Below are 25,705 nucleotides of genomic sequence, written 5' to 3'. Positions count from 1 at the left end.
TGTGGCTTAGCCTCAGTGAAATAAAGGCAGGGGTCAACGACTGAGTTCCACCACTCCCCTGACACTGCCTGTAAAAATTATACAGGTTTGTTTCTCAGGAAAGGATCAAACTTCTCCCCCAAATTCTTAAAGGAAGCTGTGACCCAATCATGATCACTTACAAACCACTACTGTGATTCAGTTCTTTTTGCTCCATTTTCGTTGCTCACTAAGGAATGTTCAGATTCCGAATTTACTAATAGTACTAATTACTAACTTGCCAGGTCCCCTGACTAAAGGCAGGCAGTGTTCTGGATACAAGATTCAAAAAGTGAAAATACAGACCTCACTTAAAATGAGTAAATGGACATCTGGTTTTCAAGTTAATCGCTTATGAAACTGGTCCGGCAGGAATCTGTCTCATTTGTTCTCTTTGAACTTACAACACTGAGAACCAACCTTGAGTGTCAAGTGCACACTTTCCCCGTTTTACCTCCCCGTCTCTCAGGGCAGGGGCTGGGAGTGCTGTCGAGGTGTCAAGACTCAGCGTGTCGCACAGGGCCCGCCACACGTGGGCAGGCCAGAGACATCTGTTAATTCCGTGCAGGATACAGAGGCTGTTTGCCCCCAGGAGGGGAGGGGTGGTAGGTGTTTACAATGTGACACATGCACAGAGGGGACAACATAGCTATGTGACCACATCTCCTTGGGTTGAGACGGAGGAAGAGTTACTTAGAAAGTGAAGAGCAGCAGAGTCTTTATTGAGTTTTTAGTCCAGAATACAGAGCAAGGTGCTAGCTGTTACCTCAGTGATAGTAGAGCAGTCAACAGTGGCTTTTCCTTCCCCTGTTAAGGCAAGTTACAGAAGGAAGGGTGTCAGATGGACAGAATGAGATACCTGAATCTTTGGAAAGTCACTCTGAAAGCTAGGAGCAGTACTGCAGTGTAAAAGCCTTTCCATATACCCTTTGCCCCACACCCAGCCTATGTATTGGAAGGAACTTTCTTGATCCAAGAGATTCTTCTGGCAGAGTTTCTCTTTCAAGACCTTTAGCGTGCAAGGGTCATTTTTCTTGGTCTTGTATCTGATCTCCTCTGACCCTTCCGTCACTGGATGAGTAAGAAAGCCAGCGTGGTTCTTTAGGAGTTCTTCTGAGGAACTCTGACCGTGACCTGTGAGAGGGGTGCAGAGAAGCTGTTAAATCTGCATGCTTCCCTGTGGTCCGCAGGCCCCCTCAGCTGGCTGCTGCCGGAGCAATAAGCAGAATGGGTCTCCTGACTTCCCAACATCTCGACGACCAAACGGTCGATCCCAGCAACCTGCTAGGGCTGTGTTCTGCGTTAAGATCACACTCGGGGGAATTCCCTGGTGGTCCAGTGGCTAAGACTCTGCGCTCCTGATACAGGGGGGCTGGGTTCGATCCCTGGTCAGGGAACTAGATCCCACATGCCACAACTAAGACTCTATGCAGCCAAATGAATAAAAATAAATGTTTAAAAAAAAAAAAAAAAAAGATCACACTCGGCCTCCCCTTGACCCGGTCTTTCTCCACTGGGGGTCCTTCCCTCTTCTCAGGCTCTATAGAACTCGGTGTAGGACGAAGCCCAGCAAAGGACTGTGTAAGCACAGTGGTGGTAAAGTCCCTACTTATTCTTCACAAGGCATAGCAGAGACTGGGTCTTTACCCTCTTTGGTAGCTTCCATGGCTTAAAACAAGAAACCTGCAGTCAACACTGGTGGAGCCTGGCACGGGAAGAGGGCGGAGAAGGCGCCCATACTCACGGTCTTCACTTCGGTGTACGCCTGCAGCCCGTATTCCCCCAGCTCCCGGCCACTCCCAGACAGCTTGTAGCCACCGAACGGCGACTGGGCCCCAAACACATCATAGCAGTTGACCCTACAATTTAAGATGAGATCTCAGGAGTAACTCACTGGGGCAGGGATGAAGTATCCTGCCTCCTCAAACCTCCTGTATTGCTCTAAAATTTAACTTTAGAGCAAATTTTACTTTAGAAAAAGGGAGGTGGAGAACCCTACTAAAATCTAGCCATACAGGGGTTCAAAAGCAGGCCGTGTGAAACAAAGCCGTAAGTTGTCTGGTCCTTCATGACATGGATGTCAATACCAGGGTGCAGCAAATGCTAGCTTCCCATTTTAATGAATTGTTTTTGCTAATTAGGTGCTAAACTTTTCAGGGTAATTTTTTTTTTTAACTATTAAATTTTGACTGAATTTAAAAACTTACCACCTTACAGGTGTACAATTCAGTGCTTTATAGCATAGTCACAATATTATATCCTCTCCATTTAATTCCAGAACATTTCTATCCCCAAGAAAGAAACCCTATACCCAATCAGCAGTTACTCCCCTGTTCCCTCCTCCTCCGGCCCCCTAGCAGCCCCTAATCTACTTTCTGTCTGTATGGCTCTGTCCTGGATATTTCATATAAATGGAGTCACACAACGTGTGACCTTCTGTGTCTGGCTGCTTTCATTTAGTATTACACAATCCACGTTGGAGTAGGTATCAGCACTTCGTTCCTTTTTATGGCTGAACATTCCGTCACGTGAACAAACCACAATCTGTGTATCCGTTCATCAGTTGATGGACATCTAGGTTGTTCCCACTTTTTCACTATCTCGAATAGTCTATGAATATTCACATAACACTTTTTTGTGTGGATGTGTGTTTTTTTTTTTCCTCCTGGGTGTACACCCAGGAGTGGAATTACTGGGTCCTAGGATAATTCTATGTCGAACTGACTGGGGAACTTAGGCCAGACTTGCCTGTAGTGGCTGCAACACTTTACAGTACCACCAGCAACGTGTGAGGGTTCCTTTCTCCACATCCTAACCAACACTTGGTATTTTCTGTTTTTTTAAATTACAGCTGTCCTAGTGGGTGTGACATAGGTGCTAAGCTTTTAAAACCAGGGTGACACAGATGTGGACCCTCAGTGCTGGTCTCCTCACAGCTTGGTAAGGAGCCGTCACCCATCTGCTTGTCCAAGAACAGCGTCATGGACGTACGCACCAGAGGGAAGTTTAATCCCCTGGAGAAGGGCGTGGGGAACCTCTACCCGCTACCCCACACCCAGACCCAGGAGGCACTGAGCCCGGCAGTGAGCAGGAGATTACCAAAGACCCTGGCCTGGGATCCCTGCCTGGGTTTGAAGGACTGTGGGCCTTACCACACTGTGCCAGCCTGGAGGGCCTGGGACAGGTAATTGGCCTTGTCCAAGTCCTTCGTGAAGACAGCTGCAGCCAGCCCGTACTTGGAATTGTTGGCTCTCCCAACAGCTTCCTCCATGGTCTTGAACTTCAGAATCTGCATCACTGGCCCAAAGATCTGGGATGAGAGAGCACGAAGGGTGGGCGTGGCAGACGCAGACCCACATGTTACCCAGCTCTCCCCAGCACTGAGCAGGGGGTTCCAGAAGTGGTGGTTCCAGCAGCCCCCAGACACACTGCGAGGGCGCTGACGGCTCCTGAGGGAGACGACAGCTCCCACACTCGCTGGAACACGAGGGAAGGAAGCCAGCTGGTGGCCTTCTATTACGTGCCACGGGCCTTACACACCGTAGCTTATTTCTAAACAGTCCTGTGAGGTAGGGGTTTGCACTGACAAGTTACATGGAGATTTAGTTTCAAACAACTTCAGTCAGTCATTCAGCCAGGCACTCATCAGTTGCTGAAGAAACAGCTATGAGGAAGTTAACTATGCACAAAACAGGATCTCTGATCTCAAGATGTCCCAGGTTCATCTTACACTTCCCCTGTCTTATATCTGAGCCGTTTCTTCCAGGAATCCTGTTTCCTTTTACGTGGGCAGCGGGACTTAGAAACCACAACATGGGAATCAGGTGGCTTTTTGTTGTTGCGGTGTAGCTGCTCTAAGCCCTGTCAGGGGAGAGCCCCCGGGAACGGATCCTGATGCGATCAAGTGACTGACCTATGACCAGGACACGTGCGGAGGGGGAGCCCCGAGGAGCTACCTGGCCTGAATGAGTGGTGGGAGGCGGGAGGTCAGGAAAGGCCCCGAGAGGTGATAATCAAGCTGGGACACCACAGGAGCAGAAACTGGCTAAGCCAGAGTCGGGGGGAGGAGCAGGGAGGAGGAAAATGGAGTTCCAGGCACCAGCACCCATTCTTTTTTTTGGCACCCATTCTTAAAAAATCCATTTGCCACTAAAAGGAAGTAGGACTTTGTGAAGAAACGGCTGATTCCAGGACTGGGTAGAGAGTGTCAAGAGGGAGGTGAGAAGACTGCCAGGAGCCCATATCATAGCTGGAGCAAGAGACAGGGAATCATGCACTTAGGGCGCTAGCAAAGCAAAGGAGCCCCTGCCCTCCTTAGAAAATGCATATTTTCCATTTCCGTTGAGAATGAAAAAGAAAAAGGATCAAGGTAGTCATGATGGGGAAGAGAGGCAGAACTTTCTTATACTTTCGTATTCTGATTTTTGCTCTTTTTTTTTTTTTCAGTTATCAATGGAAGAGGGTGGCAATGTAATATTTTCCCTGTGTAAGGCCACTAAAGGGCTTCATCCTCCCAGGGGAGGTGGAGTGAGTCTGAACTCCACGAGGGCAGAGTACAGGTACTGGATACCCCCGGCTCTCCAGCGTCTGTAGAGCACGTGGCACATAGTAGGCATTCAGAAATGATTTGTGAAACAAACGAATGAGACAGTTGCTGCCCTACGTTCGTAATCAGTACCAAGGAGGAGAAGATCAAGGGACTCTAGCCATGCGGGGAAGTCCGGCTTCTGACCTAGCCCAGTGTCCTGCTTACATGAAGGCCATGAGAAGGGCCAGGAAGAGTCATGCCTTGAGTCACCGCTCACAGGGACCAGAACACACACAGGACCTGTAGGCTCGGCCAGGGAATTCAGATACTCCCCCCAACCGCTGGCAGCCATAAAGGGACTGAAGAGAATCACAAGGTCAGAAGTGAATTGCAAACGGTTTGTCTTATGCACTGAGCCAGGATTTGACTCAACGTCAGCGGATGGGTCACGGGTCAAGATGCTGGACTGAACTGTCCACTTCTCCTCCTAAGAACATTCCCTCAAGTGCTGGACCCATACTGACCTCCTCCTTTGCGATGGTCATGCCATCTTGCACATCTCCAAACACGGTGGGCTGGATGAAGTAGCCACGGTCAGCAGCCGCCCCCCCACCACACAGCAGCTTCGCCCCCTCCTCCTTCCCAGATTTGATATAGCCAAGGACCTTCTTAAACTGTGTTTCATCCACCTGAGGGAGAAGGAGCCCAGAGTTATACAGATGCTACAGCCAGACATCTCCTAGCTTCAGTCTTAGAACCACACAGGCAAGGAGACACCGGGGAAATGGGCCAGATCATGAATGCGCCACACTCAAGTCACTTCGGTCGTGTCCGACTCTTTGCAACCCCATGAATTGTAGCCCACAAGGCTCCTCTGTCCATGGGATTTTCCAAGCAAGAATACTGGAGTGGCTTACCATGCCCTCCTCTAGGGGATCTTCCCGACCCAGGGATCAAACCCACATCTCATGTCTCCTGCATTGGCAGGTGGGTTCTTTACCATTAGGGCCACCTGGCAAGCCCAGATCATGAATAAGCCAGGCCAAAAGCCTAAGAATAGACGCCACCAAACTCATTAGCCCTCAAAGAAATAAATATTAAGCCTGCTGCTGCTGCTAAGTCGCTTCAGTAGTGTCCGACTCTGTGCAACCCCATAGACGGCAGCCCACCAAGCTCCCCCATCCCTGGGATTCTCCAGGCAAGAACACTGGAGTGGGTTGCCATTTCCTTCTCCACTGCATGAAAGTGAAAAGTGAAAGTGAAGTTGCTCAGTCATGTCTGACTGTTAGCGACCCCATGGACTGCAGCCTACCACGCTCCTCCATCCATGGGATTTTCCAGGCAAGAGTACTGGAGTGGGTTGCCATTGCCTTCTCCAATATTAAGCCTACCATTTTTGTTTTTCAAGTATGAGATTACTAAAAATTTTAACTAGTACGAAAATACATTGATGGTAAAGGTATGTTACATGCTCTGAAATATTCATATACTGTTAGAAGAACTGATAAAACAGGTCAATTATACCTCAAGTTAGGAAGGAAAAAAGGACCATAAGCTGGTACAGCTCTTTGGGCAAGTGTCTTAAAAATTAGGCAAAAAAATTAGATGTTCATATCCTTTGACCCAGCTATTTAACTTCTAGGAATTTATGCTACATTTGACAAAGGGACCTGAACAAGGATAGTCACTGGGGAACATCTTATAAAAGCAAAAAGCAGAAACAATTCTAAGTATACATCAGTAGAAGAGCTGGTTAATATATTTATGGTATATCCATATATTGTATCATCATTAACAACAGATCAGTCAACTAACACAGAAAGATAGCCTAAGATATTTCTTAAAGGGGAGAAAGCTTATAGAATGATATATATTATATATTCCAACTTTTGTTAAACATACCAAAATGTAACTGTGTGGGTGTGTGAATGTGGTTGGTTACCTACGGGGAATGGACATGGAGGGGAAAAGGGGAATCTTACTTTTTACTTTGGACTCTTTTTTATGAAGATTTTAATACAAATCTGTATTACCTGAATAATTAAATAGCCACAAACCACAAAGAAAAATGAGAGAGAAAGGGATGCTGTAATGGTAGATATATGTCTTGATTCATTTGTCAAAACCCACAGAATGTACACCACCATGAGTGAACTCTAATGCAAGCTATGAACTTTAGTTAATAATACAACAAATGTACCACACCAGGGCAAGATGTTAAAAACAGGAGAAACTAGGGAGTGGAGAGGTTCGGGGTTTATGGGAACTCTGTACTTTCTGCTCGTTTTTCTAAAAAACAGAATCTGTTAGTTAAAAAAAAAAAGGGGGGGGGGCTGCTTTGGCTGGCTGCAGATACTGGGGAGTGGACACCAGCAACACAAGTGCCCCCAGGACGGTGGAGCCCACAGAGACGCCCTCGTGGGCCCTAGAAGTGGGTTCAGGGCTGCACGCAAGGGACTTGTGCGGGCAAGCATTCCTGATTCCTGACCTACGGCTCCTCCTCCCTGGGAGGAGGTGGCGGGAGGCAGCCAGCATGGGGCCCTGTGGAGAGTGAGCCCGGGACAGACTGGGTCTAAGGACAGTGCTGGGGAAAGGACCAGGATATGAGAGGACGTGGTGGGGAGAGGTGCTGCTGTGTTTCTTACTGTAATTATTATTGACTGTTAATTAAAATGAATACATGCTCGTGGTAAAAAAAAAAAAAAAAAAATTTTTTTTTTTCCTTAAATTTTCAATCAAACAGCTCAGAAGAGTATAAAGTGAAATGAAGTCCCTCTGCTACCTATACCATGGCCTTCTGCTCGCCTCCCAGAGGCAGCTGCAATGAACAGGTATGCATGTGTCTTTCTAGTCAAGGCATTTTTATGGATGGCCGAGGTCCAGGAAACACGTGTTCCCTTTCCCAGAGACACTCCTCGTATTTATTATGTGTGTGTAACTTACAGAGGGTAAGTGTAAGTGTAACTTTCCTCTGTTAGTTTCCACTTCACAGCCACTCTGGGAGTTAGGAAGGGTAGGCATTACGGGTGAGAGACTGGTGGCTCCGAGACAGCAGGTGGCTTCCCACGGGCACACAGCTGGTGCCTGGCGGAGCTAAGCCTTGGAGCCGGGCCTGCCTGACTCAAGAGTCCAAGGCCCTTTCTGCTTCTCCACGGCAGCTCCAACACTTGAGACCTGAGTGCAACCACCGAGCTTACCTGCGGCCCCTGCTCAGTCTGGCTGTCAAAGGGGTTCCCAACCACACGAGCCTTGGCCCGGGCAACACTCCTTTCCACAAACTCGGTGTAGATGTCCTCCTGCACAAAGGTCCGCGAGCCGGCACAGCAGCACTGGCCCTGGTTGAAGAACAGGGCGAAGTGGGCCTGCTCCACAGCCCAGTCCACTGGGGAGGCAGAAGGCAACCGCAGTCAGAGGAGAGGCGAAGCCTGGCCCCTGTGCCGGCTGCTGCCTATTAACACTGCCGACAGCACTCATGCCCGCTGGGTGCCAGAGCCCAAGTGGGGATGAGACAGGTCTGACCTCTCCCCTCGCCAAGCACGGAGACCAAGTGGCAGACAGACACGAGGAGCACGGGTCCCAACCCGCTACGGTCATGAAGCCAAGGGCGGCTGGAGGACAAGCCAGCTGGCCCGTGACCATCAGGGAGGACTCCCTCAAAGCAGACAAATCTAGGAGCATCTCAACAGGACCAGGAAAGAGGACGTGATGGAGGGAAAGCAGCCTGATCTGACGGCAGGCTGCACAGCTGGGCGAGTCAGTAGCTCGGCCTGGCTGGATTACAGACAGCAGAGAGGAGAAAGGTGGGGGACAGGCCACGGCCACACAGGCAGGAGGGCCACGCTGAGGAGTTTCGCTTTCATCCTGAGGCCCTGGGGGCAGAAACCAATCCAATGGATGATAAGGATTGCAGAGCTGAGTGGGACCACAGGAGACACAGCTAGTGGTGGGTTGATATCAGACTTCTGCCTCCCCACCCCTCCAAAAAACCTTACTATCAGCATCTGACATGATGATATTGGGACTCTTTCCTCCTAGCTCCAGGGTCACTCTTTTGAGGTTACTCTTCCCCGCAGCAACCTGGATTAGGTGGCCAACCTGCAGGGATGCATAAACAGGGACAAGCTCTTAGTGGAGAAGAAAAGAGCCAAACATTCTCATAGGCACAGAACAGAAGTCCCCACAGCTTGAGGGAGCAGCTGGATTAGAAGAGACCTGGAGAATTTCACCACATCTGGCCACTCACTCACATAGCAGCCCCACCCTCTGAGCTCCCAGGATGACAGCGATGTAGCGACAACAAGCAGAGTCAGAGTCACTGCCGTGTGGCTTCTGCCTCCTGAGCACCATCTACACACCAGACACTGTGCTAAGTGCTTTGTGAGCATTGAGGTCAACCCTCTAAACAATCTCAGGGGGAGGGCCGACTCTCCTTCTTCATTTAGAAATGTGGGAGCGGCAGCTCAGACTGGTCAAGTCACTTGCCCACAGTAAACCTGGAATCAGAATTCACATTGGACAAACTGCGTCCAGCACCAGTTCAGACTTGCCACCCTGCTTCCTCCTCACCGTGTTCCAAATGGTATCCCCCGCACACAGCAAGGATGGGGTGCTTTTCACCTCCACATTCCAAAGCCTGGCACAAAGACACCCCTGTGCTTATCTGTTGGGTGAACACACATTATCTTGGTCGGGAAACCATCCCATCTGCCAGATTCTCAATACCCCCTTGAGGCATTGATTTAGGTGGTGACTAACCCCAGAAAGAGTGAACCGTGTCACCTCGGCCACCATTCTGCCCTCCCACAACCATCATCTCTCCACACAGACTGAACGTTTGAAGGATCTCCATCTCAGGGGAATCATTTTGAAGATCCCCTCTATTGTGCTATTCAATGTGCCTTCTCTAAAGTCACGGGATAAAGCCTTCCAAGAATTCAAGTTACCTCTTTAGAATGAATTTTGTCCCTGCGTCCAAGGTAATTATGTTTAAGGAATCCCCAGACATCTTATACATCCTTGTCTCTCCAGGGCCTGGCCCAGAGCAGCATTCACTCATTCATTCACTCACCGAGTAATTACTCTGGGGTAGACCTTTGCTGAATAAGCTGTATCTCACTCACACCAACCCTGGGAGGTGGGCAGAGTTATTATCCCCATTTTACAGATGGGGAAGTGGAGGCTTCAGGAGGCTGACTTGCCTAAGGTCACATAGCTAAGCAAGTGCTGCTGAAACACTTAGTTTGACTCCAGTCATCTCTGCCACTACACCACACCTACATCTCTACTGCATAGACACTACCATCCTCAGTCTAAACACAAATGAATGGAGCCCCCAAAGACATGAAGTGAATCACCCCAGGTCATAATGACAAGGCTGGGATTTGAACTCATGTGTCTCCCTGAAGCCCACTCTTTAATCACCAGGACAGCGCCAGTCAAAGAGTCTGACACAGCCCAGGTGCTTTGACCTTGGGCAGGCCGGCAGCTCTGGGCTTTAGAAGTCTAGACAGCCTTGGCTTCTTTATCCCACATGGGATGTCAACCCACCCCCTGGCCCCACAGCAGCTGGAGGGTCAACCAGTCTACAGAGGGCTCCACCCTAATGGTCACTGCTGGTACACCTGGGCCCCTCGCACAAGCTACTCAAAGACAGTCCTGGGGCAAACCCCCATGCAGTGCCCAGAGGCTCATCTTATTTTATTATTATTTTTTGTTTTTATTGCACGACTTTCAGGATCTTAGTTCCCCAACCAGGAACTGAACCCCGGGCCACAGCAGTGAAAGTGCCAGGTCCTAACCACCGGCCCACCAGGAAATTCCCCCAGAGGCTGATCTGGAACTCACCATCCTCTGAGGACAAGGGCGCTTGAGCCAAAGGCACCACAAGCCTGAGGTGCTGGGATGCCTTACCTCAGTGGAGCCGGTGAAAGCCACTTTGTCCACGTCCTCATGGGAGGAGATGGCAGCTCCGGCTGTGGGGCCAAATCCGGGAATGATATTGACCACACCAGGAGGAAAGCCAGCCTGTGAAAAAAACACCAGGGACACTGGAGTCATTCCCCTGCTCCACAGAGTCCATACAGAGGAATACGCATCCCTTCCCAGAGAGGCTGAGGCAGTCGGCCCAGCGCCCAGGTAAGCAGTCTTACTGGGTGCTGCTCAGGAGTTCTAGATGGTACACCGAGGAACCTGTTTTGTGGGATTCCCTATGGCTGTTGCCCCTCCCCCCATGGCATTCAGAATGATAATCTTCACAGGGGTGGCTGTTCAGTCACTCAGTCGTGTCCGACTCTGCGAGCCCATGGACTGCAGTACGCCAGGCTTCCCTGTCCTTCACCATCTCCTAGAGGTTGCTCAAATTCATGTTCATTGAGTCGGTGATGCTATAGAATCATTTCATCCTCTGCTGCCCTCTTCTCCTTTTTGCCTTCAATCGTTCCCAGCATTGGAGTCTTTTCCAATGAAAACAGGTCTGGCAATGAAACCCAACATAGAAAAGAGGTGATGGGGGGGTCACCTAGGCTGAAGTGTGACGAGCAGAGGTGAAGGGGGTCAGGCCCTGAGCTACAAATACCCGGCCCCACCAGGGGGGCCCTCATCAGAACTCCTATAGAACAAGCCTTTAAAAAGGCATTTGGAGGTCAGACGGACACAAGCCACGCACCTCCTTAATCAGGTTGGCCACATAGAGGGCAGTGAGTGGAGTCTGCTCAGCCACCTTCATCACAACCACGTTTCCCGTCGCCAAGGCTGGGCCCAGTTTCCATGCTTGCATCAAGAGCGGGAAGTTCCACTGCAATCAACAACAGCCACTGCCAAAATCTCAGCCAAGAGCTATAGCAGCTGCAGAAAGTGGCAGCCAGAGAGCAGAGATTCTCTGAACCTCTCCTGTTCCCCTCACAACTCAACTACAGATGTAAGACAGACTAACAGGCAGGTGGTGGGCGACAGGATCAGTGACTCATGTTCATTGATGCTTTTACCAATGTGGAGGCACCACACTGCATTCACTCCTCCTTACCGCCTTCAGACAGCTACTCTGACTTCCACGTTTCAGATAAGGAAACCAGTTCCTAGGGGTATCAGTGACTTGCCCAAGGTCACAGAGTTCACACACGGCAGTGCTGGTTGGCTTTGTTAAAACCCATATTCTCATCCACTGCCCGGACCACCATCCAACATCACCCCACAGACCTTCCCACCTTGGCAATGAACCTGCCCGAGACTGCTACCTCCCACAGCACTCCTGACAAACCCTCACGTGTTGGTTTTGGGTCTAAGACTCACTGGGATGATCTGCCCACACACTCCCACAGGTTCATGGCGGGTGTAGCTGAAGTAGTCCCCGTCGATGGGAATGGTTTTCCCGTGGTACTTGTCAGCCCAGCCGGCATAGTAACTTAAGAAAAGAAAAGAAAAGTCACAACTTAATCAGTGACTGTCAGGGACCCCTGTAAACCCTGGCAGAAAGCAAACACTCAGACTGGTCCAGCTGGGTCTTTCTAATAACTGCCCTTGCTCTTGGCTTTATTTCCAAAGAGAGTTAGCTAACCACTAGGGTCTCAGTAATTCATTCTAGATAACTAACCTTAAAGCCTCAGACTCACCTGGAGTGCTCATAAAAAAGCACCAAATTCTAGGTACCCACTTCAGACTTATTCAGTGGACTCCCTGGGGCCTATGCCCAGGAGTCAGTATTTTTAATAAACAGATATATTAAACTGTGACCGTCTGACCAGTGCAGCACCATAGGTTATCATCTGAGAACCACGGCTCCACTCTAGTGTGAAAGTGCAAACCCATCTAACGGCTGGCGCTTGTGTGCACAACACCGTACTACCAGTGAGGGAGCAGTGACCAGAAACAAATCGGTGACTGAGTTACTGTCTGCACACACAGGGACACCAATGGTGGAAAGGCTAGTCGAGGGGAGGAAGAGCCATGCGTGTGTAGTACGTGATGATTTTCAGGGAAGCAGGAAAATGAAAGATGGGGGAGGGATACAACACGTGGTGTGAAAAAGAGACTTCAGAAGTGAACGTGTCTGCTGAAGTTAGCCCAAGACCAGAGTTGACCTGGGTGTGAACATGGGTATGTGACCCTGGGGAAAAAAACAGCCAGGGAGTTATTTTACCAGTCTGTACAAATTAAGGCATCGCCGCTCCCTTCCTCTTAGGCCTATATTGTGTGTGTCTGCTTGCCTCAGGACAGATGTTGAATCAGCACAGAAGTACACTGCTCAGACTCAGGAGGGCCTGGCGCTCTGCCTGGGGTTCACCCGGCCACTCCCTCTTGGCCATTCTTGCAGAGCACTCTCGATCTTGGCACACCTGTCATCTGGGACTGGCAAATTCTTCGCTGTGGGAGCTGTCCTGTACCCTCTAGGATTTTTAAAGCATCCCTGGCCTCTACGCATGAGATGCCAAGTAGCACCCCCCTCCCAGTTGTGACAACCAAAAATACCTCCAGACGTTACCCACTGGCCCCTGGGAGACACAGTGGCCCTGGCTGAGAACCCCTGTCACGAGAGAGGACCACTGTTTTGTTCTCCAGCCCGTATGTCTCTGACACTGCTTCTTCCCCTCCACCCCTGTCCACGTGGGCACGAGGCAGCAGCCATTATTTGTATAATGATGTGTCCACCTGAACCACAGCTGGTCAGACTCAATCAGGGCTGCTCCTCCAGGAATCTGGCACGAGGACTAAGGGGCTGAGGTCAGTCTGGCTGGAATCAAGCACAGAGAAGAAAGCCCGGGTGTGGGCAGCCAGGTTCCACCATGCAGACAGGCCCTAAAGAGGCTGGGGTAGTCGATCAAGAGAAGAACGCGGCAAGGAGGCAGCAGTGAGAAATCAATGGCCTTGTTGGTTTAAGACCCCTCACTCTGTAGCTGCCCAAGTTAGCCTGAAACCTCTTATTCCTCATCTTGTATTTCTCAGTTATTAAAATGTTTGTGGGTAAACCCAAAGCTAGCAAGAAGGAAGCAAATAATGGAGAGCAGAGACAGATGAAATGAAAAACAGGAAAACAACAGAATCAACAAATTCAAAAGCTGGTTCTTTGAAACGGTCACTAAACTGACAGACCTTTCGCTAGACTAAGGAAAAAGGGGAGGGACTTCTCTGGTGGTCCAGTGGCTAAGACTCCGCACTCCAAATGCAGGAAGCCCAGGTTTGCTCCCGGGCTGGGGAACTAGATCCCACATGCCACAACTAAAGATCCTGAATGCCACAACTAAGATGTAGCGCTGAATAAATAATGTTTAAAAAGAAAAAGAGAGAAGCACAAATAACTAAAATCAGAACTGGAAGTAGGGACATGATGATTATAAAAAACGAGACAGAAATGATTATGGGAGAATGTGATGTGCCACTGTAGCCAACAAATCAGATAACCTCAAAGAAAGGGACAAACTTCAGCTAACCCATGAAATTACCAAAACTGAAAGAGAAGACATGGACGACTCAATTACAGTTTTGGTACGGAGGGGCGGTTCCCCCTGAGATAGAGTCTCACTACGTTCCCCCGCTCCTGTGAGCCTTTCCCAGCCCTGCAGCAACACTCCCACCTGCTCGCCCAGCCCTCCCCACCCTCCCCTCACTGGCACGGCCACAGCAAACAGCAGGGAGCCCGAGCTCATACCGCAGGCACTTGAGGACCATGTCCAAGTCCACCAGGTAGGAGATGATGTAGGGCTTGCCGTTGTCCAGGGTCTCCAAGGCCTGAGTGAAAAACAAAACAAGATCAGCACAGACGGGTGGGCACAGGAATGAATCAGAGCAAATCAGGTGATGAGCAGCACGGAGGCTCAGCATGGTACGGGGAGGGCTGCTGGCCCCTTTGTGCTGAATTTCAAGGCACTTCTGGGCCTCTTCAATGGCAGGGAGCATGAGGGAGGGATGGGAGGAAGGAGGCACCAACTTCTCATTCAGTCATTTCACAAACATTTGTTTCAAGCTTCTACTGTATGGCAGATCGATGTTAGGAATACAGAGATGATCACTGGGAGCTTATAGAGCAAAAAGCCAGAAAATAAGAACACAATCATTAGTCACAAGTGTTAGGACCAGGCAAGGTCTAGTAGATCATGTTGAGGGAACAGGTCTTTAAGACTACGGGATGCCATGGAAGGCTTAAGAGCAGAGTACCATGGTATAATTTGTCTTCTAGAAGGTTCACTGTGGCTGCTATGTGCAGTATGGATTGGGAGAGGTGAGGGTATTGCCTCCTGGTTTCTTCTGCCTCTTGCAGCCAGGGAGGAGGCCCAGCACACAGCAGGCCATCCATCTTCTGGACTGTCTCCATGAAGGCCTCCCCATCACAGCCCCTCCCCACCCGTCTCCTTTCTTAGCCAGACCCATCACATCAAAGGAAACACTCAAGAGGCTCCCCAGGTTGACACAGGGGCAAACCCCAAAGGTGTACAGCATTCTGGTCAGTTACTTGTCAGCAATGCAACCCTTTGCTGACTATCCATGGGATGTTCATTCTCTGTGTAGGCTGAGAAGGGAGGAGGTTCAGAACTCACAGCCAGGTAGGTCCGGTCTCGCTCAATCAGATCAGCCAGGCGGTTCAGCAGCCGGCCCCTCTCGGACGCGTCCGTGCGGCGCCAGGGCGAGCCCAGCTGGAATGCGGCCCGGGCAGCCTTCACTGCCCTGTCCACGTCTGCCTGGAAAACACCCACCCAGGCACCTCAGGCCTTCTCAGCAGCAACCTCCTCCAAATGCCTCCTGACCCACTGCCAAACGCACGCACAGGGGCTCCAGTCGATACCGGTGGAGACACTGCCCCAGACAGTTCCTCCCAGCCTCGAAGAGCTCTGTTGACCAGGTTTAGAATGAGCAGCTGGGCTCCTCTCCTTGCCAGGAGTCAGAGTGGGAATGAGGATACTGATGGTTTCCCATTTCCGAATCCCCCAAAGAGTTATGTAGGGAGCAGCAACACCGGGATCAGCACTTAGAAACTGGCCATTTCTGACCCCTGATTCCTTCCCAAACAAGTTCAGTAAAATTCCTTCTGAGATGACTGGCAGTCTACAACACATGCAGGTTTAACCGGCTTCTCTTTCCTTGGGGAAGCAAGAAAATCAACACAGCTAGCATTTTTCATAGAGGCAGATGTGTATCAGGAGGTGGGGAGCATGGTTGTCATTAATATTAAATACATATACCATTAGACTATGAGTCAGAAAAGTATTCACACTTTCTTTTAGCAAAGGAAGCAAGGCTTTAAATATGCACATAGAAGACTGTCTTAAAGCAGAGGACAGGAAGCATTCTTGAATCATTTGTTAAAGCTTTTTCTGTTTTAAAAAATGAAGTGTTTTTTTTTTTTACTGAATGTCTAATTTTTTAACTTTAATATTACTGTTTTTTAATTACCATGGGTATATGTAAATAAAAAATATACTACAGATACCATAGCTAGATCTCAGAAGACCCAAATTGTGCTCAACAAGATTTCCAACCAGCTGTGCACTTCCCTTCTCTGACCTTCAGCTTCCAGGTCTGGGATGGAGAGACTGGATTAGACGTTCTCAAATTAAATTCCAAGTCTGCAGTTCTACAGCTGTATGAATTCTTGAACCGGGGTACAATCTAGCACTTTTATCTATAAGGAAGTTTCTGTGGCTTTATTTACTCAAAAACCTTAATGGGCATTTTAGTTATGAAAGTAATACACGATAAAGTTTCAGCCATACGAAAACCTATGTTAAAGAGTGAAACCACCCTTGCCCATCCCCAACCTGCTCAGCCCTGCCCTGAGGTTAAGTCACCAATTCTTACCTTGTCCCCTTCAGCCACGTGACAGATGACTTCCCCAGTGGATGGATTGACCGTGGGGAAGGTTTTCTTGCTGACGGCATCATGCCACTCATTGTTTATAAAGATCTGCAATGAGAAGGAGAAAAGTCCTGAGGAGCAGCTCTCAACCTGATACTGACCACCAGCAATGTTAAAAAAAAAAAAATCAGAGAGAACAAATAGGAATTAGCTTCAGAGGTATGTGGCCTAGAAGTTAAAAGCACAGGCCTTGGAGACAGTCCAAGCTGGAGCATCCACTCTGCTAAAAGTACTGAGGTAAGGCATCAGTCCTTTCAATGCCCTGGTTTCTTTGGTCCGAGAAATGAAGACTACATACCTTCCTTATCAGTTATCTGTATCTACCACTGTGTGACATCACCTCAAAATTTGGTAGCTTAAACTGATTTATTACCATCTCTCACGGTTGGGTCCATTGATTGGGCTCAGCCGGGCAGGGCTTGGTCATGTGGTTGCACAACGAAGGCACCTGGGGCTGACGATGCAAGATGCCTGCTTGCATCGTATGTCTGTGGCCACACGGGTGCTTGGCCTTCCTGACTCCACGGCAGACTCAGGCTAGTCAGACCTTTCACATGACAGCTGGCTTCCCAGAGTGGTCAACACCACCAGGCAGAAGCTGGAAGGCTTCTTCTTTTTTTTATTTAAAGTCCTCTTTGTTTTATTTATTGATCTTTTGGCTGCGCTGGGTCTTCACCATAGTGTGAGGGCTCTTTGCTGTGGTACAAGGGCTTCTCTGGTTGGAGCACAGGTTCTCTAGTTAATGGCACACAGGCTTAGTTGTCTCATGGCATGTGGGATCTTAGTTTTCCCCAATCGGGGATCGAACCCACATCCCCTGCATCGGAAGGCAGATTCTTAGCCACTGGGCCAACCAGGGAAGTCCCTGAAAGGCTGCCTAAGATCTAGCTTCAGAAGTCATACAGCCTGCCTTCTGCCACCAAATTCCATCAGTCACGTTATGTCATAGAAACCACCGTTCCTCTACCACACTACTGTCAGGGTCGTTATGAGAACTGAGTTAGATTCTTCTTTTCATCCGTTCAGTCAATATTTAGTGAACATCTGCAGTGGGCAGGGCACTGTTCTAGGGTTGAGGACACAGAGTGGGAACCAAACTCAGCAAGGACCTTTCTTTCATGGAGCTGGCATTCTGGTAGGCACAGAAAGTAAAGACACAATCAGATACACAAGGCAGCCTCAGACTGCAGTCTTCAGTGCAAAAGAGAAAAACGAGATGCAGAGAGTACTGAAGTGGGGGAAGATAGAGAACTCTAACTGGGATGGTCAAGGAGGGCTTCTCTGAAGAGCAGACATTTGACTTGAGCCCTGACTGATGAAAGGAGCCAGCCATGGGAAGAGTAGGGGGAGGAGGAGCAGTCCAGCCCGCAGAAACAGCAAGTGCAAAGGTCCTGGGGCAGAAGTCAGTCTGGTGTCTTAGAGAAAAAACAAAGGTGGCCGGAGTTACTGGTGAACAAGGAAGAGAGTGCTAGGAGATGGGGAAAGAGAGGAGGGTGGGTCCTGTGAAGCAAGCTGTCCCATGAGGCTGGGGAAATTGGTCTCAGGAAGCCAGCTGAGATGTTTCAGTCCCTTTAACCAAGGCTGGGGCAAAGGTCACAGGTGGGGTGTGGGCAAGGCCATCGGTCCAAGGCCTCTCTGCCTTCCTTTCCCAGGGGCTCTCCTGGGCCCCAGCATCCCACCATGGCCTGACCCTGGCTGAGGACCCAGGCAGTTGTCTACAGTCACTCAGCCAGGTTCTCTGGAAATGTGTGTGGGTTTCACTTTAGTTAGCTGATCATCAGTCTGACGGGAAAAAAGACACCTGTTTCTTCCTGCAGGAGGGCTGGGAAGTGGGCAACAGGTCGCTTCCAGTGGAGTGAGCAGGTATGGCAGAAAGAGTTCAGCCAGGTGGACCCAAGTTCAAGCTGGACTGGGCCACACCCTGCCTGCATACTCCCCTCTGAGAAATCAGCTTCACCTCCTGGTGAACTTGGAGAGGGAGGCACAGGGGGAGGAGCAGAGATAACATCTGTGGAGGAAGGAGGAGGGCCAGGCACACAGTCTGTGACCCTCTGAGCATCTGTTCCCATCGCCACCCTGCGGGCAGGCTCAGGTTCCCAGCCTCACACCCACCACTTCACGGGTGCACTTGAAGCCAGAGATGAGTAGCTACAGAGAGAGGCGGGCTGCAGCGGTGGGGTGAGACTGGCTGGCCTTGAACTGCTCCCTCCTCTTGACTGGGATGTCAACGTCTGGTCCCATGAGGATGTTCCCCCCTCACACCGACATGTCATGGAGATGGCTCATGACTGTTATTAGCTACTCATTATACGGCAGCCCCTGTATTGGAAGCTTTCCAAAACTGGATCATTCCCATTTAAACTTCATAGCAAACCGAGGTGAGTTTCATCCTCTCTACAGTGGGGCAGGGGGGACACTGAGGCACAGAGAGGCCAAGCCACCTGATCAAGGTCACACAGCAGTGAAGGCAGAACCTGGCTTTGGACCCAGGTCTTTGGAACTCTGAGCCCTATGCCCTTTGCCCAGTTCTTCGCAACTCTAGTCCAGAGCCCATGTCTGCCTTCAAGGAGGTCAGAACTCTTGTTTCTTAATCTCCACCTTTATGGTTTATGTACTGCCCTACTGCAAGTTTGACTTTGAGTTTTTACTACGGGTACTGTAAAAAAGCACAGCCTCTAAGCCACAGACATGGGTTGGAATCCTGGCTCTACCTCTCTCAAGCTGTGACCCTGGGCCAATCCCTTCATCTCCGGATGCTTCATCAGTCTCTGGAAATAACACATCTGGGGGCTTAAAGGTGAGGGTGAAATTCCAGGAGGGGTGTAAAGCTCCTGGGCCAGGACCCCACACACACCGTGCCTCACCACCACAGTCCCTGCGTTCCTCCAGATCCCTGCACGGTAGCACGCAGAGTTAGTCTATCCTGAGAAAGTCTCCACTGTTATTTCACAAACATCAGGAGGTATGAAGTGGACAATGTGCCAGTCTGGTGAAACTCCCCAGGTCCTCACCGCTTCCTCCCTGGGCGAGGCCCACACTGTCCCCTGATCTTAGTCCAGGATCCTGGCAAGACCACTCCCTGGCACTGGCCTCCCTCTCAGTGGCCTGAATTTGCTGAGTCACTCTCCACTGTTGAGTTTTCAACAGTCTATCCTCTCTTCTAACAGGATAAGCGGGGGTTTGCAGGAAACTGGAATCTTCCTTCTGTTTATAGAGTTCCCACTTCCCCTCTCCTAGAACCAGGCTTTAATGGTCTCCTCCTTGGGGAGGTGGGGCAAGGGGGGGCCAGGGTGAGAAGCGTTCCGAGACTGAGGCACTGCCGAAGTTCTGCTTCGAGTGAGGGGAGTCTCATAGCGACTTCTCTGGAATAAACACAAGAGCAGACTCCAGGCCAAACGCTTCCTGACCTCTTGAAACCCAAAGCCTAACTTACATAACATGTTAACTCAGTCACCCTGGGAGGCAGGTCTACCAGGCTCTCACTTCCCCCTTCTTGCCTCTAGAGCAGTAAGGACGACACAGGGCACCTGCGGGAGGGGCCTGGGCACAGGAGGACCCGGAAGGGCCCCGGAGCTGCAGGGCGAGGAGGGAGAGAGCAGAGGGCGCTCTGGGTTCCGCACCTGCTGGGTACCAGGACCTGCGCTAGTGCTGGGGTTCTGAGGGTCATGGGACAGACTTGGGGAGCATCCGCTCTCAGTGGGGATCATGGGCTTTTATTTTATAAATTGCTTTTTTTATGAGTGAGTTTATCTTGGACATTATTCCACAGGCATATCTGTCTCATTATTTGAAGCAACATAGCAATCTTCAAAACTTAACAGACCGCAATTTGTTGAATCATGTCCTACAAATGCACTTTAGGACAAGTTTTCACTACAAGCAGACCTCAGAGAGAGATTTTATTTTTATTCCAGACCACTGCAATAAAGTACTATAATAAAGGGAACCACATGAATCTTTAGGTTTCCCAGTGCATATGAAAGGTTTGTTTGCACTATACCAGTCTTTTAAGGGTGCAATATCATGGTATCTAAAAAAAAAAAAACAACAACAATGGGCCTACTTTGAAACTGAAAAAAAACCTTATTGCTAAAAAGTGCCAGTCATCTTCTGTGCCTTCAGCAAGCTGTAATTTTTTTTTTGCTGCTGGAGGATTTGAAATATGGTGAAAATTACCAAAACATGACAGAAAGACAGGAAGGGAGCAAACGCTGTTGGGAAAATGGCGCTGACAGACTTGCTCCATGCAGAGTTGCTACAAACCAATTTGTGAAAAAAAAAAAAGAAAAAAACCCACAGTATCTTTACTGTGCAGTAAAGCACAGTGCAATAAAATGAGGTCTGCCTATACTCCTGACAGTGCCGCTGCAGCGAACATCCTTTGACTTGATGTGCATCTTTGCAAAGCTGGGGCAGGTTACTCTGTAAAAATTAGAACTGCTGAGTTGCAGGATAACACGATCCTTGGCTTCCTCAGATATCTTGTATTCCAGGTCCCCGCAGATTAGGAAATGCAAACAGAAACTTGGGGGGAGGGGAGAAGCTGGGGCAGGGACAGGAGAGCTGAGAGCAGGACTGCAGGACCCCGGAGAGGAGTCTTAACCAAAGTGAGGACACAGGGATAGTCATAACCTGCCCATGGCCTCCAAGAAAAGGTTAAATGCCCTTCAGAAGCTCCAATTTATGGACACAGGACACATTCTAGAAAGACCTCATATCCAAGCTCGGATGCATGAAAGAACTCAGGATCCATTACCTAGGAAATCTACATCCCTGGAATATGTTCTTTTCACTAAGAGTGAGCAAATGCTTGGCTTTCTATCCTGGATGGCTTCTGCCAGCATCTGGTTTTTCAGTGGCAGTTGAGTACTTTATGTCAAACAGAAAACATGTTATCTTCCGTATTGCAAGATCCTAAGGAGAAAAGTTCAGGATAAACATGGAATGCGACATGCATTCACACTTTTCATCTAGATACCTCCAGGTTACTTTGGGGTTAAGGCCAAGGGCAGTTACCTGGCACCCCACCCCACCCCCACCCCCGCCACAAGCCCTCCTCTTTCTCCTCCTCATCCCTCAGGGTCTTTGGTCTCAGATTCCTGGACTTACTACTTTCAAGATGGGAGGACTGACTCCACTGTGGACTGTTTGCCAGAGAGGCAATTTCAATTTGTCGACATGCCTGTGGGCTTACATTTGGGCAATCTCTATCTCACTGCAATCCCTTCTCTAGCCAATTTCAACACTCCCAACATGTCCCCACAATCTTGTTCACATTAACTCCACAGTTCTTTGCAAAAAGGCCCTTTTGAATAGAACTCTTAGGTTCCCATGCCTTGCTACTAGAACACAAGATTGTAAACAGTTTCATAAATGTCAACCTTCAATATTTACTGAGCGGTAATTATACTCCAGGTATAGAGTATAAAGAAAGTATAAAGTATATAAAGTATAAACTTTACCCCAAGAAAGTATAAAGCTCAGCGGTAAAGAATTTGCCTACCAATGCAGGAGATGCAGGTTTGATCCCTGGGTTGGGAAGATCCCCTAGAGTAAGAAATGGCAACTACCCCAGCATTCTTGCCTGGGAGATCCCACGGACTAGAGGAATCTGGTGGGCTGCAATTCATGGGGTCGAAAAGAGTTGGACATGACTGAGTGCACACACACACACAAATTATGTTCCAGTCTTGGTGTGGGAATACAAATGTGAACACAAACTTGGCTCCTCCCTTCCAATTTAAAATACTCAGTTCAACTATCTCATAAATATGTACATCCTTGTTTGACCATAGGGCCTGGTGATGAGGCATCATAGCATGGGGTCTTGTGTGTTAAGAGCTAACAGAGCTAATCTTGAACCCTGGTTTCACACAAATGTGAACTTGACCTCCCTGAACTTCAGTTTCCTCATCTATGCGATATGGTTCCTACAGTTGTTGGGAGGATGAAACGTGAAAATGTAGGTTCAAGTTATCAGGCACAGCGCCTGACAGATCATTAATAATCAATCATCATGATTATTGGGTCACAGAATTCACATGTATGTCCACAACACACATGGCTAGTCTTAACGTTGTCCTAACCCAGTCACCTCTAACTCAGCAGGTTCTCAGCATGCTCTGGGCATAATGAACAGCATTTCTGTTTCTTTATAATAGAAGCAAAAAAACCAAAGTGGGGCCAGTGAAATCCTCCGATTCCCTGTGTTGCCCTAATCTATTGTTTCTACAGAGGCTCTCGAAATTCCTTAACAAGCAGTAAAAGCAGTGCAATCAGCCTGGGGATATTTCACTTGACTCATTCAGCCTGCAGCCAACTCCAAACCACAGCCAAGCCCAACAGAGGTTTTGGTTCATTCCATAAGACTCTGCAAGGAAAACAAGATAATTCAAAACTACTATTCTGTATATACCACCTGTTAGCAGTGGTAATAGGAATCCATCCGGGACAAGCTGAGGCAAGAGGACCCCAAGAAAGTTGACCAAAGCACCCCACTGTACCTCTTCTAGTTAATAAATAGAAGTGGGAGGAAAAAGATCCATTGCCTATGCCACCTCCTCTTCAAGGAGAGACCCAACAAGCTTGAAATGCAGCATTCCACACCCCCAGTCACCACCACAAGTCCTTGTGTGAGAAAATCCAGCGCCTACAGAAGCAACTTCAAAGCCTAGGTCACAGTTCACTGAACATCAAAGAGTCAATAATCCCCAGGGAAATGTTGGAGCATATAATCTAATTTGTACCTAGAATCCCTGGTAAGAAACTTAAAATACTAGGATTAGACCATGGCATTCTTGCCAGCAGGGATGATAAGAAATCAACACTGAAAACCGCCCAAGGAGCTTTAAAATGTGCCGGTACAGCAGAATGTCATCCTCCTGTGAACTGCTTTACAACCTTGAGAAAAGTAAGATTGGTATCTACTGATTTAGGAAGATAACCCAGATACATTGTCTAATGAGACAGAGCTTCAGAAGAGCAAGCGCAAGGGTCTCATTTAAATAGGAAAAAAAGAAAACAACCCACCTGGTGCAAGCTCACTTGTCCAATGCTCTTTTACACGCGCGTGTGCACGCACACCCACAAACTTACCAGCTAACATTGTTCTTGGAGGGAGTGCAATGGAATATGCTGGAAGTTTTACTTCTGCATTTGTAAACAGTGAGCAATGGTTACTTTTATGATCTCAAAGAAATGTGATAAAAGCAGCTGCAGAAAGATTTCACTCAGCGTTACAAACTAAATCTAGAGAGAATTCTAGATCCAGGACCTGTGCTATCTACCACAGCTACACGCACGTACATCGGGACCCTGTTCCCTCGCCTCCACAGGAGCGCAAAGGAGGAGGATCCTCATTGGAACCTGTGGCCACAAAAGCTTGGGCTACTGATGTCTTTCCACTGAGATTTCTGTGTGATGTGCAAGTCTTTCAAGCATGAACTCCTTCCTCCTTATGTGCCTAATGAGGAAGCAGCAGCTGCTGCCTTTTTGGCTCCTGTTATGCAAAAGGTATCTTATTTTATCCTTTGTTTTTATGCCCTTGCTAATAACGATTTGTAACACACTTTAAGGGGCTTCCCCAGTGGCTCAGTGGTAAAGAATATGCCTGCCAGTGCAGGAGAAGAGGGTTCAATCCCTGGGTGGGGAAGATCCCCCGAAAAGGAAATGGCAACCCACTCCAGTATTCTTGCCTGGGAAATCCATGGACAGAGGAACCTGGCGGGGCTACAGTCCGTGGGGTCGCAAGAGTCGGACACGACTTAGTGACTAAACAACAACAACACCCTTTAAATCACACAGATGCGCCCTTACCCACTGCCGGGGTGTAGATCTGCAGCGAAGCTCCAGACCAGACAATCAAGTCCCCTGTTGAAAGCAGCCAGCCAGAAGCCGGCTCCCCAGCATCCTAGGTCAGCAGTGACCCCTATATTCCCACCTAGAGTTGCAACAAAAACACCACAGAAGTTTCTGGTTATCGGCTTACACTTGGGAGCCCAGATGTGAACCCCGGCCTGACCACTGATTTGAGTCTTTGGGTGACTCACTGCATCTCTTTGAAAACTCAGTTTTTTCATCTGTAAAATGGAGATAACCACAGTACCTACCTCACCGGGCTGCTTAAGGATTAAATGGAAAATCAGGTAAATGCTCAGACTGGTGTGGAGGTGCACAGAGAACAGAGCTGTGACTTCTGCAAATGCCCGATCGGTGTATGAGCCCCTGTGCTCATTCTCCGGCCCCTCCCCAGGCTACAGAAGAAGGGGAAGCTCAGAGAAGGGCAGCAGCTACACTTGTTGTACAAACAAAACGAACTCGTTCATAACCAGTCTCCTTCTCGGTGAATTCTCCAGCACTTTGCCCAAACTCAAAGGTCAAGAGAGAAAATGTGCCAGAGTCCTGGTTGACCAAGAAATCAGCCACTGGGAATCGAGGTTATACTGGAAAATCCTTGCTTTGATCAAAGGAAGAACCCTTGGAAGGTGCAGACACCATCCCAGGATGGCACTGAGGTGGCAAAGGTCCCCACCCTTTTCCAATTTCCAGCAGTGGAAGCGGCCAGGACGTCAAGTGGCCATGGCCGTGGCCTTGGCCTCTCCATTGGGGAACTGGTGAACTTTAGTTGAAAAGGACCCCTTTTTTCCAGTTTTCCCATTTGGTCGAGGGCATGAGTCAAGGCATAAAAGAGATGACGAAAAGACAAAACGGCTCTTGCAAAGAGGGTCTTAAATGGACATGTCCTCGGGATGAGTGATGTCCGGATGACTCTGCGGAGGCACAGTACGACCAAGAGACCCGAAAGCCGAGGACGACTGGGGAAGGGGAGTGGAGAATGGAACCCAGAAAACCAGCCGCGGCCAGACAACACAAGTAAGCGGCCAAAGTCAACAGCTGGATCGGGGAGCCGAGGTGTCCGAGGCGGTTAAGGGGCCAAACTGCTCGCGGGGAGGGAAAGGAAGTTGTGTGGAAAGAGCAGCTGCGAGCAAACCCGTGGAAACCCAACGGGGTAAACTGAGGCCCGAAGAGATCCAGTCCCTTCCCACCCGGCAGAGAACAAAGCACGCGGGCGGCCTCACCTGGTTGTAGAAGACCTCGGGCTGCTGGTTGGGGGTCGGCACGGCCTGGGTGGCGGCGGCAGACAGCAGGCGGCGGCTCTGGCGGGGGCCGAGGCGAGCGGCGGCAAGCGCAACGGCGCGCAACATGCCGAAGCTGGACCTGGGACGCCGGGGCTCGAGTGGGCGCCTGGAGGCCGACTGCCTGCAGGCCGACTGCCTGCGGGGCGCGTCGCGGGGCTGGGGTGCCTCTCTCCGCCCCCGG

The 25,705-nt window shown here is 49.4% G+C and overlaps 1 protein-coding gene and 1 long non-coding RNA gene across 2 annotated transcripts in view; one reads left to right on the top strand and one right to left on the bottom strand.

The window, feature by feature from the left end:
* Positions 1-5,071, top strand: part of LOC122693810 — a 15,865-nt gene extending 10,794 nt beyond the window's left edge. Inside the window, exon 4 of the long non-coding RNA XR_006341016.1 lies at positions 4,465-5,071. This is a non-coding gene — a long non-coding RNA (uncharacterized LOC122693810). The remainder of the gene's footprint in view (positions 1-4,464) is intronic.
* ALDH2 (aldehyde dehydrogenase 2 family member) lies at positions 720-25,705 on the bottom strand. The gene is made up of 13 exons (XM_043901651.1): positions 25,465-25,705; positions 16,331-16,435; positions 15,073-15,213; positions 14,187-14,266; positions 11,834-11,945; positions 11,211-11,339; positions 10,457-10,570; positions 8,539-8,641; positions 7,744-7,928; positions 5,071-5,235; positions 3,171-3,328; positions 1,763-1,877; positions 720-1,152 (listed from the first exon to the last, which is right to left on the bottom strand). The coding sequence occupies exons 1-13, from the start codon at positions 25,588-25,590 to the stop codon at positions 1,120-1,122; spliced, it is 1,566 nt and encodes a 521-aa protein (XP_043757586.1). The 5' UTR covers positions 25,591-25,705; the 3' UTR covers positions 720-1,119.

The sequence above is a fragment of the Cervus elaphus genome, chromosome 5 (genome assembly GCF_910594005.1).
Source record: "Cervus elaphus chromosome 5, mCerEla1.1, whole genome shotgun sequence".
NCBI lineage: Eukaryota > Metazoa > Chordata > Mammalia > Artiodactyla > Cervidae > Cervus > Cervus elaphus.
This window is presented reverse-complemented; position numbering and strand designations above follow the sequence as displayed.